We start from the raw sequence: 22,444 nt of genomic DNA, 5'->3' as shown, positions 1-22,444 counted from the left end.
GTGTGGAGAGCAACGACAAGAGGTAGGTGACTTGTGATTGTTATCGCAGACTGCTGCGTCTGGTATGCATCTGCGATGCGACATGGAGCCAAAGAGGCCATCTGGGGACTTTGGACAAGTGGCATTTTCAAAATACCAAAAAAATGAGATCACAAACTAAATCCTACCTCACACTAACACACGCTGGTGCTTTTAAATGCAAAGAGGGGAGTTAGACGGACCCGTGTAATACATTAGAGCACATTACAGTAAATGGTTTGTGGAGCTCAGTGCTGCACATGATACAGTGACTCATTTCCCCCTACATCGGGATGGATGGATTGATCGATTACTAAATGTGGAGGATAGAAGGGATCAATATGTAGATGCACGCAATCTGTGGATCGATTCAGGACATACAGCTACATGATTACTTTTCAATATCAAATAAGGAATCCCATAATACACAGCATGTAGCCGGCAAGATGTGATTGCGCCAAACTCAAGAATATCATTGTCCTCTTTGTTCTTTCATGTTGTGAATCTATTTTTATTTTTAATTACAATAATTTAGATCAGCAGCAAAGAATTGAGCCATTCATTCATTCTCTGTCAAAGGAGCTCTGTGTGACAGGAGACATCTCTGCTCAGGAGTGTAGCCGGCATGCAGGAGGTGTGAAGATGCACACACACACACTGCATATGAAAGACAAAAATTGTTTTCCTGGTGTCTGCGCATGCACTGTAGAAATCATGCAGGGAGGGAGTGTGGATGGGATGGCTCTCATGTTGATCTGAACCACAGCTGTTGGGAACGCGCGTGCGTGTGTGTGTACGTGTGTATGTGTGTAATATTTAATACAGTTCCCGCGCTTGCATCATCCTCTTCATCATCCCCTTCCTCGTCATTCTGCAGCCATGTCGGACTCTGAGGACATGACGGAGTTCGCCAGCATTGTGGAACGGATCGAGCGGGGCGAGGTGAGTCTCACGACCGGCGATGGAAGTGCAGACGGCGACGTGTCGTGTCGTATGGTTCCCGGCCGCATGGAAGCCCGTCCGGTGTCGTTTATGTCATATCGATTTGATTTATGGCCATTTTAATATGATACAGTCAATATAATGTGCTCCCCCTTTGACTGTTGACGTCATTTTTATATGATTTATTGTCATGTTGCATCCATTACTCGTGTAGGCTGATCGGCTGCTGTGATTCTCACTGTACGTAATTGAACATAATGATTAGTCATGTACATGCAGAGTATGTTCACCGGCCACTTTTTTAGGTACAGCAATGAGTTCAAATGCAAGCGATGAATCCAAACAGTCTATCTTTATTTACAAGAATCCTTTTTCATGTAGCAATAGGTTTATTATGATTATCGATGGGTGGGTTCAACTGCATCATACTGAGAGCTGTTCCTAATTTTCTGACCTGCACTGTAAAAGGAACCTAAAAGACATCAAATAAGATAAAACACCCTTTATTTGCCTCACAATGGAGAAATTGCCAATTTACAGGAGCGAAAATTATAAAAGAAGCAGAAGAACAAAAAGTATATAAGTAAATATAAATTATAATATATATATGTATGTATATGTGTGTATATGCAATATATATACTGTACATTAGTAAAGAGAGAGAAAGAGAGAGATAGTCTGTTAGAAAAAGTGAAATAATAAGGAATACAAGTGAAAAAGACGTTAAGATTACTGTATACTTATAAAAGTAAAATTAAATTAACTTAGTTGATTGACTACTTTGTCGCTAAGTAAAGGAATCTCAATAATACAATTTTAAAAAAACAATGAAAATGTAAAAGGTAATGGAGCAATGTATTCATTCATATTAATTTTCATTGATTCCAGTGGTTAGCACGTCGGCTTCACAGTGCAGAGGTACCGGGTTCGATTCCACCTCCGGCCTCCCTGTGTGGAGTTTGCATGTTCTCCCCGGGCCTGTGTGGGTTTTCTCCGGGTGCTCCGGTTTCCTCCCACATTCCAAAAATATGCATTGCAGACTGATTGAACACTCTAAATTGTCCCTAGGTGTGATTGTGAGCGTGGATGGTTGTTCGTCTATGTGTGCCCTGCGATTGGCTGGCAACCGATTCAGGGTGTCCCCCGCCTACTGCCCGGAGACGGCTGGGATGGGCTCCAGCACCCCCCGCGACCCTAGTGAGGATCAAGCGGTACAGAAGATGAATGAATGAATGAATGAATGATTCAGATTCAGAAAACTTTATTTATCCCCATGGGGCAATTGGTTTTATTTGATGTACCGGCGGTTAGTCCATCTATAAACTTCAAGAACATTCATAGATGTTAAATTAATAATTACACACATTTTGAGACAATTTGTAAATTGTAATATGGTATCTTTTGCTCAGTCGAGGTCCTTCATGATTGGTGGTTATGATATCAAAGAAGAAAAAGCAAAAGAAAATTTCAGACAAAAGAGTAAAGGAATATTGGGGTGTGAAAGTGTGAGCTGTACCCAACAGGGGCACTTCATTGAATGCACATTCTGTTGCTGCTCAGTGTGTCATCCTTGACCACATATAGCAGCATTACAATATTACATTCTAATTAATCACCATGGCTAAGAGTGTATGCTATTATTTAGTCGATGGATATTTTGCACTGAAAAGCTTAATAGCATTGAATTGAATCCAACTTTATTGTCAAATGTATTAAAAATAGACCATTGCAAGTACTCTCATAAGATCTTACGTTCCGACACCATTCTTGGATACTGATCTATTTAAAGATCAATTGTAGAGTAACACGTTGCTATTTCAGGCATTAGTTGTGTTCTAATGTGAGATGAGATGAGATGAGATGAGATGAGTTTGTATTTGTGCTAGGACAGCACTTCCACAGTGCTGCAGGCAGGGTGCACACTCTTCTTGTGTATGTGGTGGTGGATGTGGCACACTTGGCAGCAGCTGTGCTGTGAGTCAGGTCACCCGGTTACTGAGAGGAGTTTATGGCACTGGTCAATAAGGAAGGAGGAGGGTTTACTGTGTGATATCTCACTTTCGTTCTCAGCTTTAAATTTATGCGCTTGTATATTTTTAGTGTGAAGAGTCTGACTTCTACCAAAAAAAATCCCATTAGAAATAATGGAAATAGTCTGTGTTAGGGTCAAACTGTGGCTCCCAACACCTCTTAATTGTTGTGCAAGTAGTATTTTAAATCACAAGTTGTCTTTAAATGTCAAAACTAATTTGTGACGCACTTTGAAATGAAAGAAGTTAAGCGCTGTAATATGTAAAAACATTATGGTCGTCGTGCAAACCACAGCAACAATAATAAAGAATCTATTCAAGTAATTCCTCTGAAAGTAGCCATCAAATCAAATCATTTAACTTAGTTATTTTACACAGTTCTTGTTTTGATCCAATTGGCTGGTATACCTAAAAACGTGTCCCTTGACCATGCCAAGTAAACCATCATTCTGTTGAGCGTTTGCCATTCAAACACGCTCTATTGCAGTCCCCTAATTTTTCATCTTACTTAATCAACGTTTAGAGCCGACTGACTTCATTTTCTACACAAAATCATGCCCATTTGACAGTAAAAAAATGGGACTGTTAGATTGATGACGTTGGTAATTACGTTTACGAGATGCTCTTGAAAGCAACAGTCGTTGCCATAGAGATACCCCTTTTCTTCTCAAGGCGCCCTCCCCTCCCCCCCGCGTGCTGCCTTCATAGCCACAGTCAGCGTCGGGTACATCAGCTACCAATTCGCCGGCTCTGCTCCTCAAGCGGCGTCACGAAAAGTTCACGCGGCTTTTTTTTGTACTCTGCATTTGCTGCCGTCCAAAAACACCCCGGTTGTGTTGGGACACTGAAGAAAATCGTTGTTTTATCATCTAAATAGCCGTGGGAAGTGAAATTCCCCCACACCTTCGTCATGACTGCGGAGATGCGACCAAGTAACACACACGCGGTAAGTCACTTGGGGGAAAAGTTTGATGATACTTTTAACGAGACGATACGTCAAGATTGTCGTTTTTCTCCTCAAAACAAGCATATTCAAACAAATCTTCGAATTTCCGACTATTATACCGGAATTGAATCAGTTTGAAACACTGACGTTTTTGCAATGATTTCTGAGCGATCACTTCTCGAAATAAATTGTAATTATGTCGTTCAAATAAGCGCTTACATCGTAAACGTGAGCGACACACGTTACACGTGTTTTTTGTCTATATTTAGATGGTGGAGTTAATCCTCCCTTATGTAATGTGTGAGAACCACGCTAAACGAAAGACACTATGCAAAGGAGGAACTAATTGTCACATTGGCACAAGTGTGCTTCGTGCTTGCCCATTTGGTCACACCTATGTGATGGAAAGCAAACGAAATACCTCTCTTGAAATGGGATTCAAACAAACAAACTTGTGTTGAAATTGTCAACCCAAAAAACATCTTCGTACTTGAAATTGGTATGTCTCCAAACCAGATTAAAAAAATCCGTGATAAACCTGGCCCGTTTATCACGGATTTTTTTTCTAGTACCTGTGCTCTTCGATTACACAGCCACGTTGTAGTAACACTTCCAGAATGTGGTTTGGCATTGTCTTGCTGAAAAAAAAAATTGCTTGGATGGCAGAATAGGTTGTCCAAAACCTTATTAATGGTCCCTTCACGGGTGTGTAAATTACCCATACACTAACACAGTCCCATACCATCACAGATACTAATTTGAATTTTGTGTCCATAACAGTCTGACTGATTATTTTCCTCTTTGACCCAGAGGACACGATGTTCACAATTCTGGGCACTTTCTTAAATGAGCGCAGTCCTAGAAAAGCTGGTGGTGTGTCATTGATAAATGTCTTTTGCTCTGCTTGTAAAATTTAAAATTGCGCTGAAGTGTATCTACTGACATTTATTTTCTGAAGCCCATGTGGCGATATCTTTTACACATTCATGTTGTTTTTTGATGCAGCGCCGCTTGAAAGATCAAAGGTCATGGGCATTCAATGTTGCCTGTTGATCTTTCAGTTTACATACTGTGATTTCTCTAGTCAAGTCAACTTTATTGTCAAATATGGTGCAACATACAGCACAGATTAAGTGTCTTTCCTCTCAACCACAGTGCAACCACAGGAAAGAGATGAGACGCTGCGGGTACCCGCGCCCCCATCAACAGAACAGTTAACATAAAATGACAAAATAATACAACACAACACATAAGACACAGACAGTCATGCAATGTTAACCACTTTTTCTGCATACGCTTTGTTGTTTGAAGCAGTTATAGATGAGAGGAGAGAATCAAAGCGTTCTTTCATCAGAGGATCAAAGACGTCTTGCTGAAAATGTGCACACGTCTGCTCCGAGCTAAGTTTGAAAGCAAACAAGAAGCTGTAGCGTCCATTGATGGGGAAAAAAAAGATTTGCTCACATCTCCTGTCTCATGTAAATCCGCTTCAATTCCAAGCGGCGACTCCCAGTTCCACATACTCTTCTGCGGTCTACGCTGACGCTCCTTTTCTTCTCATCGTCGGCTCCACAAGCCGTCCTATAAACCTTTTGATGATATGTACCATAGATACAATACAATACATGCTGATTTCTATAGCGCTTTCACAACAGCGGCAGCTGTAACAAAGCGCTTAACAAAACGGTTAACATAAAGTCAAATAATAAATACAACACATAACATAAAACACGGACAGTCGTGCAGTCCTAACCACTTTTCCGTCACACGCTTTGTTGTTTGAAGCATTTAGAGATGAAAGAGGAGAGAATCAAAGTGTCCGTTAACCAGTGGATCAGAGACGTCATGCTCAAAATGTGCACACGTCGGCTACAAGCTAAGTTTCAAAGTCAACAAGAAGCTGTAGCATCCATTGACAAAAAAAAAAAGAGATTGGTTCACTTCTCCTGTCCCATGGAAATCCATTTCAATTCCAAGCGGCGACTCTCGGTTCCAAATACGCATCGGCGCTCTGCGCTAACGCTCCTCCTCATCCTCAACTTCAGCAGCCATCCATCCATCCGCACCAACGCAGACTGTCCAACAGCGCCGACACAGCCACTGAACAAAACGGGGTTGTGAAAAATGCTGCCCATTACAGGCGCAAAAAACACAAGCGCCCCAGGTCTGTCCAGCACCGACGGTCAATGACGCCGACATTCCTCCCAATCAAAATCTGTGCTGGTACAGGCGTGCTGCCGAGAAGGCGCAACCACCAAGCACAGATACTTCTCCTTTGACGAATATCGTGGCCAAAAAGCGCTGAAAACAGTCCATATCAGGTCCATACGATGAAACAACAAACATGTGACAAAACAAAAGACAAAAACACCAAAAAAGAACAAAAAAGCAAGGCTCTTGAAGAACACTTGCCGAAGGCTGCCTACTCGGGCGCCATCTTGGGGAAGAAAAAAGATGATAGAGATGATGAAATCCCTAAATCCCATGCAATTGTATGTTGAGAAACTTTGTCCTTAATTGGAAAAAAATGTATGGGGTTGTTACAAAATTCGGTGAAAAAGTCATTATTGTGGAAAACTTGGTAATGGTTCGAAGCTATGTGGTGGGAGTTGGGTCAAATTGATTAATACCTTTGCCGCCAGCAAGTTCCCGTTGAAATTGATAGTTCATGGCTTTGCCACATGCAGGTTCCCATCAAGAATATCGAGCGGGAGCTGATCTGCCCCATCTGCAAGGAGCTCTTCACGCACCCCCTCATCCTACCCTGTCAGCACAGCGTGTGCCACAAATGTGTCAGAGAGCTGCTCATGCTCAACTATGATGACTCCTTGGACGGCGGCTCCGAGTGCTCGTTGCCGGGCAGCCCCAGGTCCCGTGTGCCCTCGCCTTCCATGGAGAGGCTGGACAAGCTGGTGCGATCAGGTCAGTGCGAGATGAGACTTGTGAGATGGGTGTGATATTATCATGCTAGGTTCGTGAGATGACCTCACGGTGGAACCTCTGAAGTCACGTACGCAGAAAGTTTAGATTTTCCCAATTGATGATGTCAATCATTCAGTTCCACGATCGACTGTGTAAAATAAAGTAGACGCAGTCCTAACTTGAAAGGGAGTCACAAAATAAGGAAATGGAAACATGATTCGTAGGATGGCTGGCTCAACGTATGGTCGTTTGATTTTCGGTGATCTTCACTGTCATGTTTTTCTCCAAAATATGAGTCCAATTCCAAAGTCTTGGACTTTTGGGGCTCGAGTGTACAAGGCTCAAGACAAAGGGCCCAGCTCAAAAGTGGGCCACACTGTTGTATGCATCCCTCCTCCTCCTTGTCCTACTTTGATGAGCACAAATGATTGAATGACAATGTGGCACAAATGCCTTTCTTGTGCTAATCCTGTCGATTTTCTTAAGTAGGAGTCACATTTATGAGGTAGGTCTGCTGAGGACAATCGGCAAACACTGACGAGTGATGAAAGGTTAAAGCATTATCAACTTGTCACAACAGTTTTGGTTTTGCCGCCGAAGTTGGCTGTTTTTAGTTGTTATCCTGAAGGACACACAGCGTTGGCTTTTATCTCCCTGTAAACAGTCACTCGAATTGAACCTCTGCTTTTGAGAAGACTCGCTTTAGTATCTCCGCGGTTGGAATTGACGCATGCTATCTTTAGCTTAGTGGCAGACACTGCACTGTTTATACGCAGTCTCCACTTTGCTGCAGCAGCCCTTAGTCTCTACTCAAATGTTATTTTTTTTTCGTTGGCATAACCGATGCTGAAGTCGCTATGGAGGCTGCTGTATTTATACTCCACACTAGTCGCTTTGTTGGAATGGACCTGAGTCTCTTCCGGAGTTGATATTGTTTTTCTTTTGTTTTTACTTTTTTTTTTTAATCTTAAAATTCAGCTAGGTTTAATTTGTTTTTAGAGCTTGTTTGTATTAGTTTGTTCAAAATCTTCCTTTTATTAGTAATTATATTTAGTCTTAATTTAATTTTTTTAATTAATACATGGACTGTATTGAATGCAATATAAAAAGGGGGTCACTAAGTATAGAGAAGGCATCAGCAACTTAAATGATGGATGGAGCCAGTTTTTCACTGCTGCTACTGAGGGGCCTCGTAGGACCCCGCACATCCGATCCGATCTATGACGAAAATGCCAATTTAACTATAAACAGAACGTGTCAGCCCGCGAACATCCTAAGTGTGTGTATAATTAAGGTCGATTGAAATGCATTGCAAAATTGTGATTTAGTTTTTTTTACACCCCCACCCAAAAAATAACACACACAAAACAAACTTTAAAAAAAAAAATCTAAATTAATCTGCGGATCCTGAAAAAAAAATATTTGGGGGAGGTCTGGTGCGGGGGGATTCATTGAGGGACCACTCAGAGAATGGGTGCGAGCCACGGGCAGCTGCCCGTGAGCTGCCAGTTGTCCATCCCTGTTCTAGTGGCTGCGTTTTTCTACTTCTCAGTCTCCAGTGTAACACTCCCAAAAACCTAGCTACAAGTGGTTACTATGGCAATGATATGCTCAGCAGAAAAGAGTAAAAAAAAAAAAAAAAGTCTCTTTAGGGGAACATTCTTCACCCTGACACTCCAATACAAGCTGAATGAGTTTATTATGAACTCTATGTGTCAAGTTGACACAGGAAACCAAAACCTCCACTTTTGAATAAGCAAATCGCTCGACAAGCCGAAAGCCCCTCAATATGCTTGCCCTCTACAGCGACGCACGCCCCTGTATGTAAACTATCAACAAGCGCGTTCAGCTCCCGCATTGGAAAGCTGTAAACATTCTACCGAGGATTATAAATGTCCGGGTTCTGTTTTAATAAGATGATTACAAAAACCACACAGTGCATCTTTTTGTTTAAGGGCCTCAAATTTAGGAGCTCGTTACCTCGCCGAAAGAACAAGACGGCCACCGCCGCTCGGATGGTCGGTTGCCATGACGACGCCGAGCTGCCCCTGTAAGGAATGAATGAGGGATTAGTGGATGGCGAAGAATGGAATGGGACCTGCTGGCTGTTTATTTATTGTTGGGTTGCAACTGGGACAGTCCTCAGTGTGCTGTGAGGGGATAGAAAAATGCTGCTTGTCCTTCGGGTTCCACCAACATTTAATGTGTAAAGATGACCAACAAGGCAGACCATACACGAGGGCTTGATTTTATTGTTTAATGAATAGTAAAATTGATTTATGCGTCTTCCTTCATTTAAAGAGCAAGAGTGACCTCCATCGAAGGGAAGTCCAAAGTAGTCGTACTGGGAAAAAAAAATCAGGTTCACATACACCATCTTGAAAGATTCACCATTGTAAATACTCAACAAGTTTAAAATGTTCGATTGTTGGTTTCCCCAGAAAGCATGGGAAGGGGGGGGAAAAAATCTCGCTTAACACAATTCACTCTGCAGGATGATCACTCAGGTTAACCTTTGGGGCATCCGATACTTCGGCCTTTGCTGATTTTGATCACCATGGAAGGGAAAATGCTCAAATTTGGCCTGCTTGCCAGTACAGCGGACTGCCACTATTTGTGGTGGATTGAGGCCAGGCCGGCCCATGAACAGCTAAAATCGTGAATAAATGACGCCCATTCAGCTGCATTGGGGGGTGGGGGGGGGGGGCAAACCAAACTAAAACAAAACAAAAACATTCTTGAATAAGCAGGGTTATATCCGGTACTGCCAAAAAGCATTTTCCATGAAAAAGATTCTGCAAATAAGTGCTACAGTTGGGGGTCCAGTGCACAGTGTGTGTGTGTGTCTCACCGAGACGAGAGAAACCAACTTAAATCACAATATTAACAGGAGTAATGCATTTCTTTTGTACTGAAGTCATCCTTGTTTTTGCATGCACTTTGCGCGGACACCTCATTGGGTATACTTGTACCTTTTAAGTCTTCAGGTGTACCCAGTGAAATGTCCTCCGAGTATTTATTGTTGCATCCGGAAAGTATTCGCAGGGTTTCCCTTTTCCCACGTATTATATTACAGCTGCCTTACAAAAGAATTACCCCGCCCAACCCTCCCAAAAAAATCACGTACATTTTACAGGTATTCACAGTGTTTCTGAATTCTGAATTACAGGCTCAAGTCTTTTTTTTTTTTTTTAATATGATGCCACAAGCTTGGTCCACCTATCTTGGGGCTGCTTTCCCCGTTTCTCTGGGCAATATCACTCGCGCTCAATCAGGTTGGATTGTGTTCATTGGTGCACCACCGTTTTGCAAATCAATTCATTCCTTTTTCTGGTCTAACTTTAACAAAAAAGTGCGAGCGAAATTCCACTGTGAATACTTCCTGGATGCACCGTTCTGCTCTCTGCTTACTCACTATGTTCAATCATCTGTTGTTGTGTTCCGCTACAAGCTGTACCACTTTGATGTTTATTTCTGAACCACTTTCTTATCGCTGACTTGTTTTCATGATGACATGATCACACACACACGTTCATGCCTTTGTTTCATATTTTATTGTCACCTCTTTTTGTTGATTGCTTGCAGCCACAGTGCGAAGGTCGCTCGGAAGTCGAGGTAGACGCGGCCTCCGGCTGTTGAGTAACTTTAGTAGTGAGTACAGTGTCGCCAGTGGACCTTCTTTGTGAAACCCCAGCTTGAGTGCTACTTCTCCGCTAGTCCTCATCCCCTCCCCTTTTTTTTGTCACTACCAAACACAACTGCAAACTCACACTAGATAAACAGATTTTTTTCTTTTTTTTTGATTACTCAGTTTGTAGCTGTTGAATTAAAAGAGAAACTTAAATTAACCATAAAATGATGCCAGATATTTTTATAGCATAGATATCCGCCAAGACCCAACAGAAATATCAGATACACGAGGTTCACTGCTTGTGCGGTCCCGTTTCTGTGGTGAATACGCATGTAGAACTAATTATGTGAAATGTCATAATTATAGTCAATATTTGTATCAAACGCATGCATACAGGTCTAAAAATATGAATCAATGCAAAACGGTAAGTATGGCAGAAATGGAGTACAGTGGTACCTCTACTTACGAATGACTCTTCTTACGAAATGTTCAAGTTACAAAACGCCTCAACAGGCAAATGAGGTGATGAGGACGCAGTTAAGTTAAATGACCATCATTTTTATTCTTTATTCTTTGTTTTTTACATGAAGCACAACTCTAATTTATCGTGCTAACGTACATATTTTGATGCATTTTTATGCTTTTGGAAACCTTTCATGTCAGACTTTTGGGGGGGGGCTTGGAACGAATTAGGGCATTTACATGGAAAACACGTCTCTACTTACAACATTTTCTAGTTAAGAGATTTCTTCCAGAACCAATTAATTTCGTAAGTAGAGGTACCATTGTATATGGTAGACCACATCATGTTCTCCCAAAAAAGTGAAAAGGGTTAGGTCGCTGCCGGAAGGACAGAATTAAACCAAGGACTCCATTTATGTGTTTTTTTTTCATTGCATAGCAGAAGAAAAAAATATCAGGACTATAGCACAAGAAATCCGGCTGTTAAATGACGTTTGGGAGCGGGGGATGCCAAGCTTCTAAACGTAGTCATTAGTCACGGTTGCTAATATTTCACTCCAGTTATGTAGGTGGCAGTATTGCATTACAGAGTGGTTGACAACTGCCAAACAAGTGAAGGAGAAGAAGCAATTTTTTTCTTCTCTGTAGCTTGGATGATCGAATTGAACAGTTGGAGATCAGGTTCAAGCTTAAGTAAAACATCTGTTAATGGTTTCAATGCCAACAACTACATCCATCCTTTTTACTCTTGTCAAATTGAATGACAGGAAAAGTCTGACTCGAACAACAACAGCGGGGTTTGTGTTGAAACGGAGAAGCCTGAACTAACACACCGACGCCGTTTGGGCTCGCCCATCTTGCTGTTCTTGACAGCAGTGCCTTCAGGGCTTTCTGCTCGCTCGCCTTATCGGGACCTCGCGGCATTAAATACACAAAAACGGCTGCTAATCGTTTAGCACTTGCTGAGGAGGAATCACCACTGTAAGCCAAGCACAACAAAACAGAAGACAAGTGAGGCTTTGTTGGCGAGAAGGAGCTGCCAATATTTAATTGCACTTTGGATGCTCGTGAGCATTCTTCTTGGCATAGTTTTTATTTTCGGTTACTTTGATTAAATAAATGCATTTATAGTTCTCCATGAAAAAAAATCCAACTGCATTAAACAAATGCCATTGTTCCCAACTTTCTGTGAGTAACGCCAGCTATGAGAAATTGAGTTTGACCCATGCAGAAATCCTTGCTCAGTTGGCATGGAAGCAGGAGTTCAGAACATTCCAAGATTCTCCCATCTGTTTGACACTGACAAGATTATTTGTGTCTTGGTTTCTTCTGGCTGACACGTTAAAAAAAAAAAAATCTTGAGAAATCATCCCTCGGATAGTACAAGCAGAAGCACTGTCGCTGCAGGGCCCGGGTCACTTGTCGTACGGCAGCCACATCATGCTCATCATCATATTGAGTTTGTCATGATCAGCGGTTGCACTCTGGCAGCCGCGTTAGCCCCGAGGTCTCAAATTGTCACGCTTCATCACCTTGCTCACCACAGCGCGGCATATATGCGGAGTCAATGTAGTTCACCCATTTGTCGCTCTTGCCACTGCTTCACGCCCCCCCCCCCCCCCACCCCCTGCCCTTCCCTGCCCCACACACTTCCCCTTGGGCTTTCCACAGTGTTTTTTCCTCACCTGAGGAGTGTTTGATTGAATTTTCAGGTCCACGGAAAAGAAGCGGAAACACTGAGATAAATCCAGCACTCCTCACTTCTCCTCAAAAACGTGAAGCAATATTCTTGTCAATGTGTTTTTATTTTTATTTTTTGTATGTTTGCCGAGTCGTCAATTGCGTTTGGTGGCCTTGAGTGTGCTGTTTTTTGTTTTGTTTTGTTTTTTGCGTTCGTCCTCACTGCTTTTGTGTCCGTAATGTATGTGCGCCTCACTTGTTAGGATGCTGCTGCATCAGTAACAAGCACAGTATTGTGGAGAAAAAAATAAAATGATACTAACTCTTGAAAGCACTGTTGCTTTAGGAGGACTTTGTGTTGCATATGTGGAAATACAATAAGTGTTTATGTGCCAACTGGACAAACGGATAAATGATATAATAGAGTGGAAGACTCCTTTCGTTATAGAGGATGACCTCCAAGTTGTTGTTGTATCAAGTTTCACCAAAGAAAAAAACAACAAGAAATAGACATCAAATTTTATATTGGACCGAGTTTCATCAATCTTTGGTGGCATCACACAAAACAAAGTAAAACACGCCGATGGTCGAGTCTTTGTGATGCCAAGTCTCGCAAGGTTTTGGTGAATTTTACCACTTGTGGCATTTCCTTCAATGTCATTCAAGCACCCGATTGTCTCCTGCCTGGTCCAGCTCACTATCAACACTTATTGTCTGCCACTGTTGTGAATGTTGAATGACTTGCAACATAAAAAAAAAAAAGATAGCAAAATCACATTTTCTCCCTCCACACATGACTGCTTGTCGTCTTTCTCAATAAGCCACAGTGGTCCTAAGATAGAGCCGCCTCCCGGACCCATGAGTGACAGCTGCTTGATATGATGCATTGTGTTGTGCTTTCCGTTACATGCATCCACGTATGTGAGGAGCAGTAGTCAATAGGCATTGTTGATATGTTTAGCACAAAGTAAAGGAGACCATGCTGAGGCCCTATTTGTGAACGTGCTACTATTTTGAGGCTTTTTTTTTAAGCTGCCGCTACTGAGAATGACATTGACACCACATTAGGTGCAATTTAATCAGATTGAATGTAGAAATGCATCAACACTTTTTGCGATACAATGTCAATAATGATGTTGATTTAACACGTATTATTATGGTTGTCGTTTGCAATACAAATGACAATCAAAGTCCAAGACTTTTTTTTTGTTATAGACTGTAGTTGGTATTTGATTTTTGCAGCCTAATTGCTGTATTTCTCCAATGAACGGTGTGTTCAACGACAGTTAGGCAAGTTAGATGTATGGAAGGCCTTTCCAACATAATTTGAGATGGATTGAATGCCTGAGTAGGTGCTGTGGTTTTGGTTAGCAACTGAGGCAACTACATCGGCTTTAAAGTGACCTCTTTTAATGTCAACAAAATAAAAATGTGTGACAAAATAACTATCAATTGAGAATTGGTGACAATCCCTTTTTTCCTGAGTGCAAAAGGGACGGTATCTTTTTGAAGCAGATTACTTCTTGAGTGGAATGGCCAATGTTTAACTCATTCAGTACCAATTCTAGACCAAGTCTGAAAAGACGTTTAAAAACGTCTTTGGGAGTGAATGAGTTAAGAAAATACGGTATTCACAAGTAGGGCCTCAGACAAAATCCCAAATAGAATCTAAAAGCTGCGAATGCCAAATTCAACATGCATTGCTCACTCCACGTCCTCCCTCCCCCAGGCTCCATCTCATCCCCGGGCTGGCGCAGAGGATCCGTGACCCCTCGGGTCACCACCATCGCGTGCCCGGGCTGCCAGCACGACATCGACCTGGGCGAGCGCGGCATCAGCATGCTCTTCCGCAACTTCACTCTGGAGAGCATCGTGGAGCGCTACCGGCAGGCGGCCCGCGCCGCCATCGCCATCATGTGCAACATCTGCAAGCCGCCGCAGCAGCAGGAGGCCACCAAGAGCTGCATGGACTGCAAAGCCAGTTATTGCAACGAGTGCTTCAAGATGCACCACCCATGGGGCACGCCCAAGGCCCAGCACGAGTATGTGGGACCCACCACCAACTTTAGGCCCAAGGCAAGTACCACCGAATACTTTAAAACTCTTACTTGACCCTTGTTCATTTTGTCCCTTGTTCATTACGCTGAACTTCCACACAGACATATATTTGCTTTTTATTTACGCTCACTTGGAAAAAAAACTATTCATGCTTTTGTATCCTTTCTGTAGTGTCCACAAGATGCAACAAAATGGCACGAAAGCCTGCTGAATAGCGATGTTTTCATTCTTGACAAGGAAGTGTTTTGAAGTCATGCGTCTCGATTGATTTTAGATCGTATGTTAAAGATGAGCTAAGTTTAGCCTGAGCTGTTAATAGAAGTTATGGAGAGTTTTGCCGTATTGGATACATTTTTTTCTCAATGATCTGGCAGCCATTTATTTTTAAGGATCTTGTTTGCCAGATGATTTTCAAATATGAGTTTTGTGCAATACAGGATTTAGGATTTTTCTTTATTTTTTTAAAACTATTCACAGCAAGACTTGTGTAAAGTGTATATCAATGATATTGATGACAAAACTGTTTGTGCATGTAATTTTTTTGGAATGTTTGGTATGTCGTAGCAGTTAAATCACCTTTAATGCCACAAAGGAGGTGAGATGACACACAACATGTGTTTCTTCCTGTTATTTTGAAAGAAATTGCTCATAAGCAGTACAGAAAATTGGTAGATGGATGGCTGTATTTCATCCTTTGAATGGAGTTCAGAGGCTTGTTTCTCCTTTTTGTTTTTCCTAAAGGCAACGTAGATGCACCAAATCACTTCTCTTTTTTTGGCGTTTGTTGAATTCTGAATTCAGTTTCTATTTGAAGATGAGAATCAGGAAACTTGTCTCGCTGCTTTCTGGAAGTCTCGGGCTTCTTCCTGTTTCACTTCAACTTCTTTTTAATAGTTTTGTTGTGCTCCAAAAGCCACTTGTATTCCTTTTACATGGTCCTGTTCTGGCTAATGTCATAGGTTCTAATGTGTCCTGAGCACGAGATGGAGAAAGTGAACATGTACTGCGAGGTGTGCCGGCGGCCAGTCTGCCACCTGTGCAAGCTCGGAGGCACCCACGCCAACCACAAGGTCACGTCCATGAGCAACGCCTACAAAATTCTCAAGGTACGGAACACGCACGAGGCTTTGTGTCACGTGAACGTTTTCCTTTTAATGAGTGGTTAGCATCACTTCAAAGAATTTGACAATTAAAAAGAACCCGAAGAACTGGTTTAATGGTTTAACACCAACGGAAGCGAAAATGCGTCCTATGAATGGCATTACCCATCCCAGATGAATGAAACACATGAACGTATTAAAACTTATTAAATGCAATTAAACACACACAAAAAAATGCCTGTATGAAATGAAAGGAAAATACTTCATATTTGCAGTGTCTTTGTTAAATGGTGACGCCTTGTGTTGCGGCATGTGATGTGGGCAAATCTTTGAGTGTGGCGACATGAGCTGTGTTCATTGTGTTTGTTTTATTGTCCATTTCATAAAAGGCTCTCCTATCCCACATGTGAGGGCATTTCAGTAAATATGCTGTAAAACCCACGAAAAATGATGACTCTAAAACATTTGCAATATAATGGGGCTGTGGGGAAAAAAACAGAATAATGATATTTGTAGCTGCAGAAGACTGAGCTGCAGAGCGCTCTGAACACGAGATGAGTTGAGACTTGTCATCCGGGCACAATCTGTGTGAAATTCAATCGGCTGAGTGCAGGCGTGTTAATATTGGATGCAAGCATTTGTACCCCCCTCCATGACTGTGTGTGTTCATTGTGTTGTCAAACTGTGGTTGAGGTGTATCAGTTGGCTCCGTTTCAGGTTTCGGTCGCTGGGAGCAGAAATGCAGCATCATGTCATTGTGTTCCATATGAGTTAGACATTCTCTATGCAGATAATGGTCGCCGTTATAGTGGGCGAGTGTATTGTACCTATTCAAGTGTCTGGTGAGTGTGGTTTTTTTGTGTGTGTGAATGGAGCCCACCTAAAAATCTGCTGTACATTCATCTGTCCTCTCACAGGAGAAGCTGGCCAAGAGTATCCATTACCTCATCAGCAAAGAGGACCAAGTCAAGACTCAAATTACTGGACTGGAGCAGCTCATTAGTCAGACAGAGGTACACAATTTCAAACCCCTCGCGACGGCCTGGGAAGATGGCTCACTGATAATCACGATTGGAATTTTTATTTCCATTTTCTTGGGTCAACTTTGGAATTACCGGTAGTCTTTTTACACTGCACGTAAAAGCCAACAATTAAAAAATGCCATTACATTGGTACCTCTACTTACGAACGTCTCTTCATTTGAAATTTTCAAATTACAAAACTCCTCAACAGGAAAATATTGCCTCTTGTTACGAAAGAAATTTCAAGACATGAAAGGTAAAAATACAGGATGGACTGCTACTCGCAGCTCCGAGTTTCCTGAACGCAACATACTCACTGCTGCTTTGCCATTGGCTATTACTTAGCGTCTTCCTGGCATTCCATTGGCTAAGAGGGACCTCTACTGAAGCTCTCGATGCGTGTTGATGGGTAGATATGTCTATGCAGCAAAAACCACTTCTGAGAGAGAACATAGACGAAAGAAGCAAAATAACAATAAGGAAGCAGTTCATAGTTAAATGACTATCATTTTTCTTCTTTATTCTTTGTTTTTTACATGCTGCACAACTCTCATTTATTGTGCAATAATCAAATTATAACATGTATTTGTTCGATATTTTTATGCTTTGGAAAACATTTATGTCTGAATTTTGTGGGGGCTTGGAACGAAGGCATTTACATGGGAAACGCGTCTCGATTTACAAAATTTTCTAGTTAAGTGGTCTAGTTAGTTGCTGTTCTATGTACAGTAAATTGTTCTGACATGTAATTGGCGTGAGGAGGCAAAGTCAACTCGGCAATTTTATACTTTGACAGGTAGTATCAGAAGCCCATCTTACATTGCCTCAAGATATGGCTATTTCCCCACATTTCTTTCTCTGGCCGTGGTATGTCTAAATGGCATTGACACAGAGTAGAGAACAGAATGCACAATTGTTTTGTAGCACACACTTCTTTTAAAGGGAAAAAAGTATATAGTATCTGTGGCTTGTTTTAAAACCTGTCGGTTGAGTTGAATAGCAGTGTGAAATTATCTACTGTATGTGTTAAGGGCATTCGGGTTCATTAGCTAAACCACACAAACGAGGAAACTGCAAATTGGGTTCCTCTAAACCACGTCACGGTTTGAGCCTACGTCAGAGTGTGTACTTGTTATCTTGATACACTGAAGGTGTTTTATTTTTTATTTATTTATTTATTTATTTTTGACGAGCAGCTCTTCTTCAAAGACAACAATAGCCTCTGTGCAAACAAAGCCTCAGTGTCATAAAACACATATTGTTTGTAATCGAGATTAAATGGTCTCTGCGTGGATGACCATTTTCCCTCAGATTTAATGCCAATTTAGACGCTTACCAATTCTTGATTTGTTCTGTTGGTCAACAATGACGATGGCATGTAATGTCGACATTTAGATGATGCCTGATGGGGTACGTTTTTGGGTTGTCTTGTGTATCCTGAGATGTGCTTAAATTGGAATAAAATGCAAGCAGGGGCACACGGTATAACAAATACCGGGAGAGCGCTTTTAATATTTCATGTTTGTCTCAAAGGAAAATGGGCAGCTGGCAGAGAGGCAGGCCACTGAGCACTTTGACCGCCTGTTCGAGACCCTGCAGGAGAGAAAGTCCGAGATGCTCAAATCCATTGAGCAATCTCGAAACCGACGCATCGAACAGCTCAAATCACAGGTGGGTGTTTGGGCATTCTTGCTCGTTCTTGATTTTTATCTTTTGCTAATTATTTAGTACTTCTTTGTATTTTTTTTTTTTTACATTTTTTTTCTTTTGATCGTGCTTCAATTTACATTTTTAGAATTTTATATTCTTATGTATTCTCCTTTTTTCTTGCATTATGAAAAACATTATATATACTGTATACAAATAAAATGTAGTATTATTGAAGTTACTTTAAAGCACTTTTTCTTGATGTCTTAATAATTATTTATTTATAATTAATTTTATTTTTTGATTTTTTTTTTTTTTAAATGATTATTTTTTTCAATCCCTCTTCTGTGTCCTCAAATTGATACTCGCAGTCCAAAATCTGTTTCCAGTTTTAATGTTCTTTTATTGGTATATTCGCAGATGGAGGAGTACCAAGGCATGCTGGAGAACAGTGGCCTAGTGGGCTATGCTCAGGAGGTACTGAAAGAGACCGATCAATCGTGCTTTGTACAGACTGCCAAGCAGCTGCATGTCAGGTATATATTTAAAACACTTTAAAGTTACATATATATTGTTTGTGAGGCTGAAGGACATAAACATGTCGAACCATGTGCAGGCAAGTTACGAAAGTAACCTTAAGCTGGCGAATTGATCTCCATGAGCGGCTTTGGAAAAGAATGGAACCTTTGCACTTGCGGGATCATGATACTGTCCACTCGAGTGTTATTCTTAATCCTCTTTTCTGAAAGAGAAAAATGAAAATGCCTCAAATATCCACCAGTACAAGATTGTGTGTGTGTGTGTGTTCAGAATACAGAAGGCCACTGAGTCTCTAAGGACTTTCCACCCGTCAGCTGACCCCTGTTTTGATGATTTCGTGCTGGACACGTCCAGAGAGGAGACCCTCCTCAAAGAATTGTGCTTCGGCGGAGGTAACATCACATGACACACACAACACTGACTTGTGGAGCAAAGTGCAGATATCAATGCTGGATCAATCTTGAGGCCTGGTTAACGAGCTGATAAGTGAGGAGAAAAGACATGGTGTATTTTCACCAAGCTCATTTCGTACCTTTCACCCATCCGACATCGTCGTCCAAGAATTGTGGAACGAGTGGTGTCTGGAAAGTCGATACATTTGTTGCCCTACAAATTGTGTTACCAGGTTTATGTAATGTTAATCAATGACCTTATGTTAACAAGAGGAACATATTGTTACCGAGATCTGTGACCCACACCACATGTTCTTGGACAGTGGTGGAGTAATTTTTGAGTGATCCAATCAAACGATAGTTACTTGATAACTCATGTCTATGAGCCAGTTGATTTAAATGACTGGCTAACAACTGAACATTCGTCCGTTAACTTTTTTCCCTTTCCTTTTTTCTTTTGTCCCTACACTTGGGGTATTCAATATCAGACGTTATCTGAGAAACTGTTATGTACCTTATGTGCTTTTCTTTTGGTTAGCAACAGACTGAGATAATTACAATCATCACCGGTTCCCTTCTGTGAAAAGGGAGGCTTCTGAAACAAAATGAATGGCTTCTGGAAAAACAAACTTTCTGGAGACCAAAAAGATGGCTTAAACTCATCAAACATCCTCATTGTGATGACTGATCTACCTTCCATTATGGCATGAGACCTGCCCTTATAGTTTCAAAAATAAACTTCCCTTTGTGAACAATTCTTTTTTTTTCCCCCAAAACCACATAATGACACACTTGCGTTTTGTGGGACATGAGCGCACACGCACATTGTATTTGGGTTGCAAAACTTGGCCAGGAGATACTTCTTGATGGCTCACAAAGTGCCAACACTTCAATCAAATTAGTGCAGGGCATTGATGCCATGGGAGCCCCATTTCCTCTACTCAGAGCACCATTAGCCATCACAGGAAACTCAAACAAACAAAAGCCGCATCAAACCAGTCATGGAAAAAGTATGGCCGGGAGCCACACCGCACTTGGTCCGCTCCGTCCTTTTAATCTGCCCCACTGAGCATTTTTTAATATTTGTCACATTTATCTAGCTGTTTTATTGTAAATTTCTCATCATTTCCCAGCAAATGGTTGTATAATTCATTCAGTTTTTTAAAATGTAAAAACAAATGTACATCTAACCATTATGTACACATTAAAAAATGTATTGGTCAATTATAATATAAATTCAACCTGTATTAAAATTAACTTGTTAAATGCAAAAATTTCCAATGTGAATCATTATAAAAAAAAGACATTGCTATATTTTATTAATTCATTCAGTACCAGCTAATTCTGGACCATGTCTGAAAAGACGTATAAAAACGTCTTTGGGAGTGAATAAGTTAAATTGGCACGTTAATAAATTCAAATCATTGTAGAACAAAATTTAAATTATTTTATAAAAATGACATAGTATTTTTTTTATAAAAAGTACATTTGAAATGTTCTATATTCATTTCAATATTATTATTATTTTTTTCTAACTTTATACAAAGTGACCTGGCACCTCCTGTCACTTTTAACTCAAATGTGTTCCCTGGGCACAGAAGCTTTCCTCATTCCTGCTTTGAACCCGACACACTGATTCCTTTAGAGTGAAAAGTTTTCTATACACATGAGGCTGTTGCAATTTATATGATTTATCTCTGGTGAAAGTGAGGTTTGAAGCAAACTAAAAATGACGATTCTGGAGTCTGGTTGTCACTCTGCTCGCGGTCAGTGACAATTGTCAGCTGTTGACTTGCGTCCACTCAAAAGGAGGCTGGGGCTGGGCCAAAGAGGCCTCAGCTGTGTTTGCTATGTCAGCAATGTCAAAACAGTCTGCGTTATTCCTTCAGTGTCAACACCAATTTCTGCAAGCATGGCTGACACTTGAGTGTTTCACTTTGTATTGCTACTAAACTCATTGTAATCATCTCTGTCAAGAGTTTTGCTCTCATTAGCATGTCAGCCAAATGTGAACAGTGAGCTGTTATGCAATTCGTATGGAAATATCCATATCTTGGACAGAATGTTTCAACATAATGCTTAAGGTTTGCCCCCGAACAAACATCAACTTACTTGACGACTGATTTTGTTCACATTTCTTGCAGTTTGTTAACAAGGAAGTTTTTGTGTTTGTTTGTTTACACCTCAGTATGTAAATTATTAGCGAGGGGAAGATTTAATAGCTGCCGAGAGAACTGCTGGATGGATATTAGTTACAAACACCAGTTAACTAGGTATAGAGTGAGATGTTTAATGTGTCTCTTACATGGACACTAATTTACGGAAACCCTGGCTCAATAGTGAAAAATAAGTTGATTTCCTATGTGCAGCAAGAACAAATGATGGAAAAGAGAAAAATCTGTACCCCCTGCAGTAAAACTTGGCCATGCCGCACTCCGTCTGCTCGCAGCCTCTGTTCATCACGACAGTCTTTAAATGTCTGATGGCCCACTGAACCATTTTTTTTCTCGCAAACTGGCGATGAACATGGGGGAAATTTTGATGGCATTGTTTGTGCTTGGATTTCTGCCATTAAAGTAGTAGTAGTAGTACTAGTTTTTTTTGTGGGGCTGTGGTCATACAAGATGGTCCACTTTTGCACATACAATTACCTAATTTCACACAATAGCGCAAAGTACACTGCTGAGCAGGATTAAAGTCTTTAATAGAGCAGTATTAATGAATCCATCCATCCATCCATGCTGATTTATATAGCGCTTTCACAACAGCGGCAGCTGTAACAAAGCGCTTTACAAAACAATCAATGACATCCAGTACTCATGACATTTGTCAATCACTTTGAGAGTTTTGCATTCAAGTATTGTTTCACCATAAATGCCATATGTAAAGTGCAAGCTCTCGGGTCAAAGGTGACATATTCAGACTTTTGGAGAAACCAGAAACCATTTACCCCATTGTGTGTGTGTGAATCCACCCTCAAAAAGATTTGTTTCTTCAGTATTTCTCCGCCCCGTGACTTCATTTAAAGCTCCCCTCCCTCTAATCTAGTGATTT

The 22,444-nt window shown here is 41.1% G+C and overlaps 1 protein-coding gene across 5 annotated transcripts in view; it reads left to right on the top strand.

The window, feature by feature from the left end:
* Positions 1-714: 714 nt before the first annotated feature.
* Positions 715-22,444, top strand: part of trim36 (tripartite motif containing 36) — a 29,415-nt gene continuing 7,685 nt past the window's right edge. The window contains exons 1-10 of one of the 5 annotated variants that reach the window (XM_052068614.1): positions 715-960; positions 6,624-6,858; positions 10,444-10,509; positions 12,664-12,726; positions 14,361-14,707; positions 15,649-15,795; positions 16,707-16,802; positions 18,345-18,482; positions 18,879-18,994; positions 19,269-19,390. In XM_052068614.1, coding sequence (XP_051924574.1) covers positions 898-960; positions 6,624-6,858; positions 10,444-10,509; positions 12,664-12,726; positions 14,361-14,707; positions 15,649-15,795; positions 16,707-16,802; positions 18,345-18,482; positions 18,879-18,994; positions 19,269-19,390 — 1,393 coding nt within the window. In that variant the 5' untranslated portion in view covers positions 715-897. Of the gene's footprint in view, positions 961-3,585; positions 3,937-6,623; positions 6,859-10,443; positions 10,510-12,663; positions 12,727-14,360; positions 14,708-15,648; positions 15,796-16,706; positions 16,803-18,344; positions 18,483-18,878; positions 18,995-19,268; positions 19,391-22,444 lie in introns of those variants that run through there. The other 4 variants (XM_052068615.1, XM_052068617.1, XM_052068616.1 and 1 more) reach the window with 4 other exon arrangements.

Source organism: Hippocampus zosterae, chromosome 6 (assembly GCF_025434085.1).
Source record: "Hippocampus zosterae strain Florida chromosome 6, ASM2543408v3, whole genome shotgun sequence".
In the NCBI taxonomy this organism is placed as follows: Eukaryota; Metazoa; Chordata; class Actinopteri; order Syngnathiformes; family Syngnathidae; genus Hippocampus; species Hippocampus zosterae.
The sequence above is the reverse complement of the archived record's forward strand: the minus strand, read 5'-3'. Positions and strand labels throughout refer to the sequence as shown.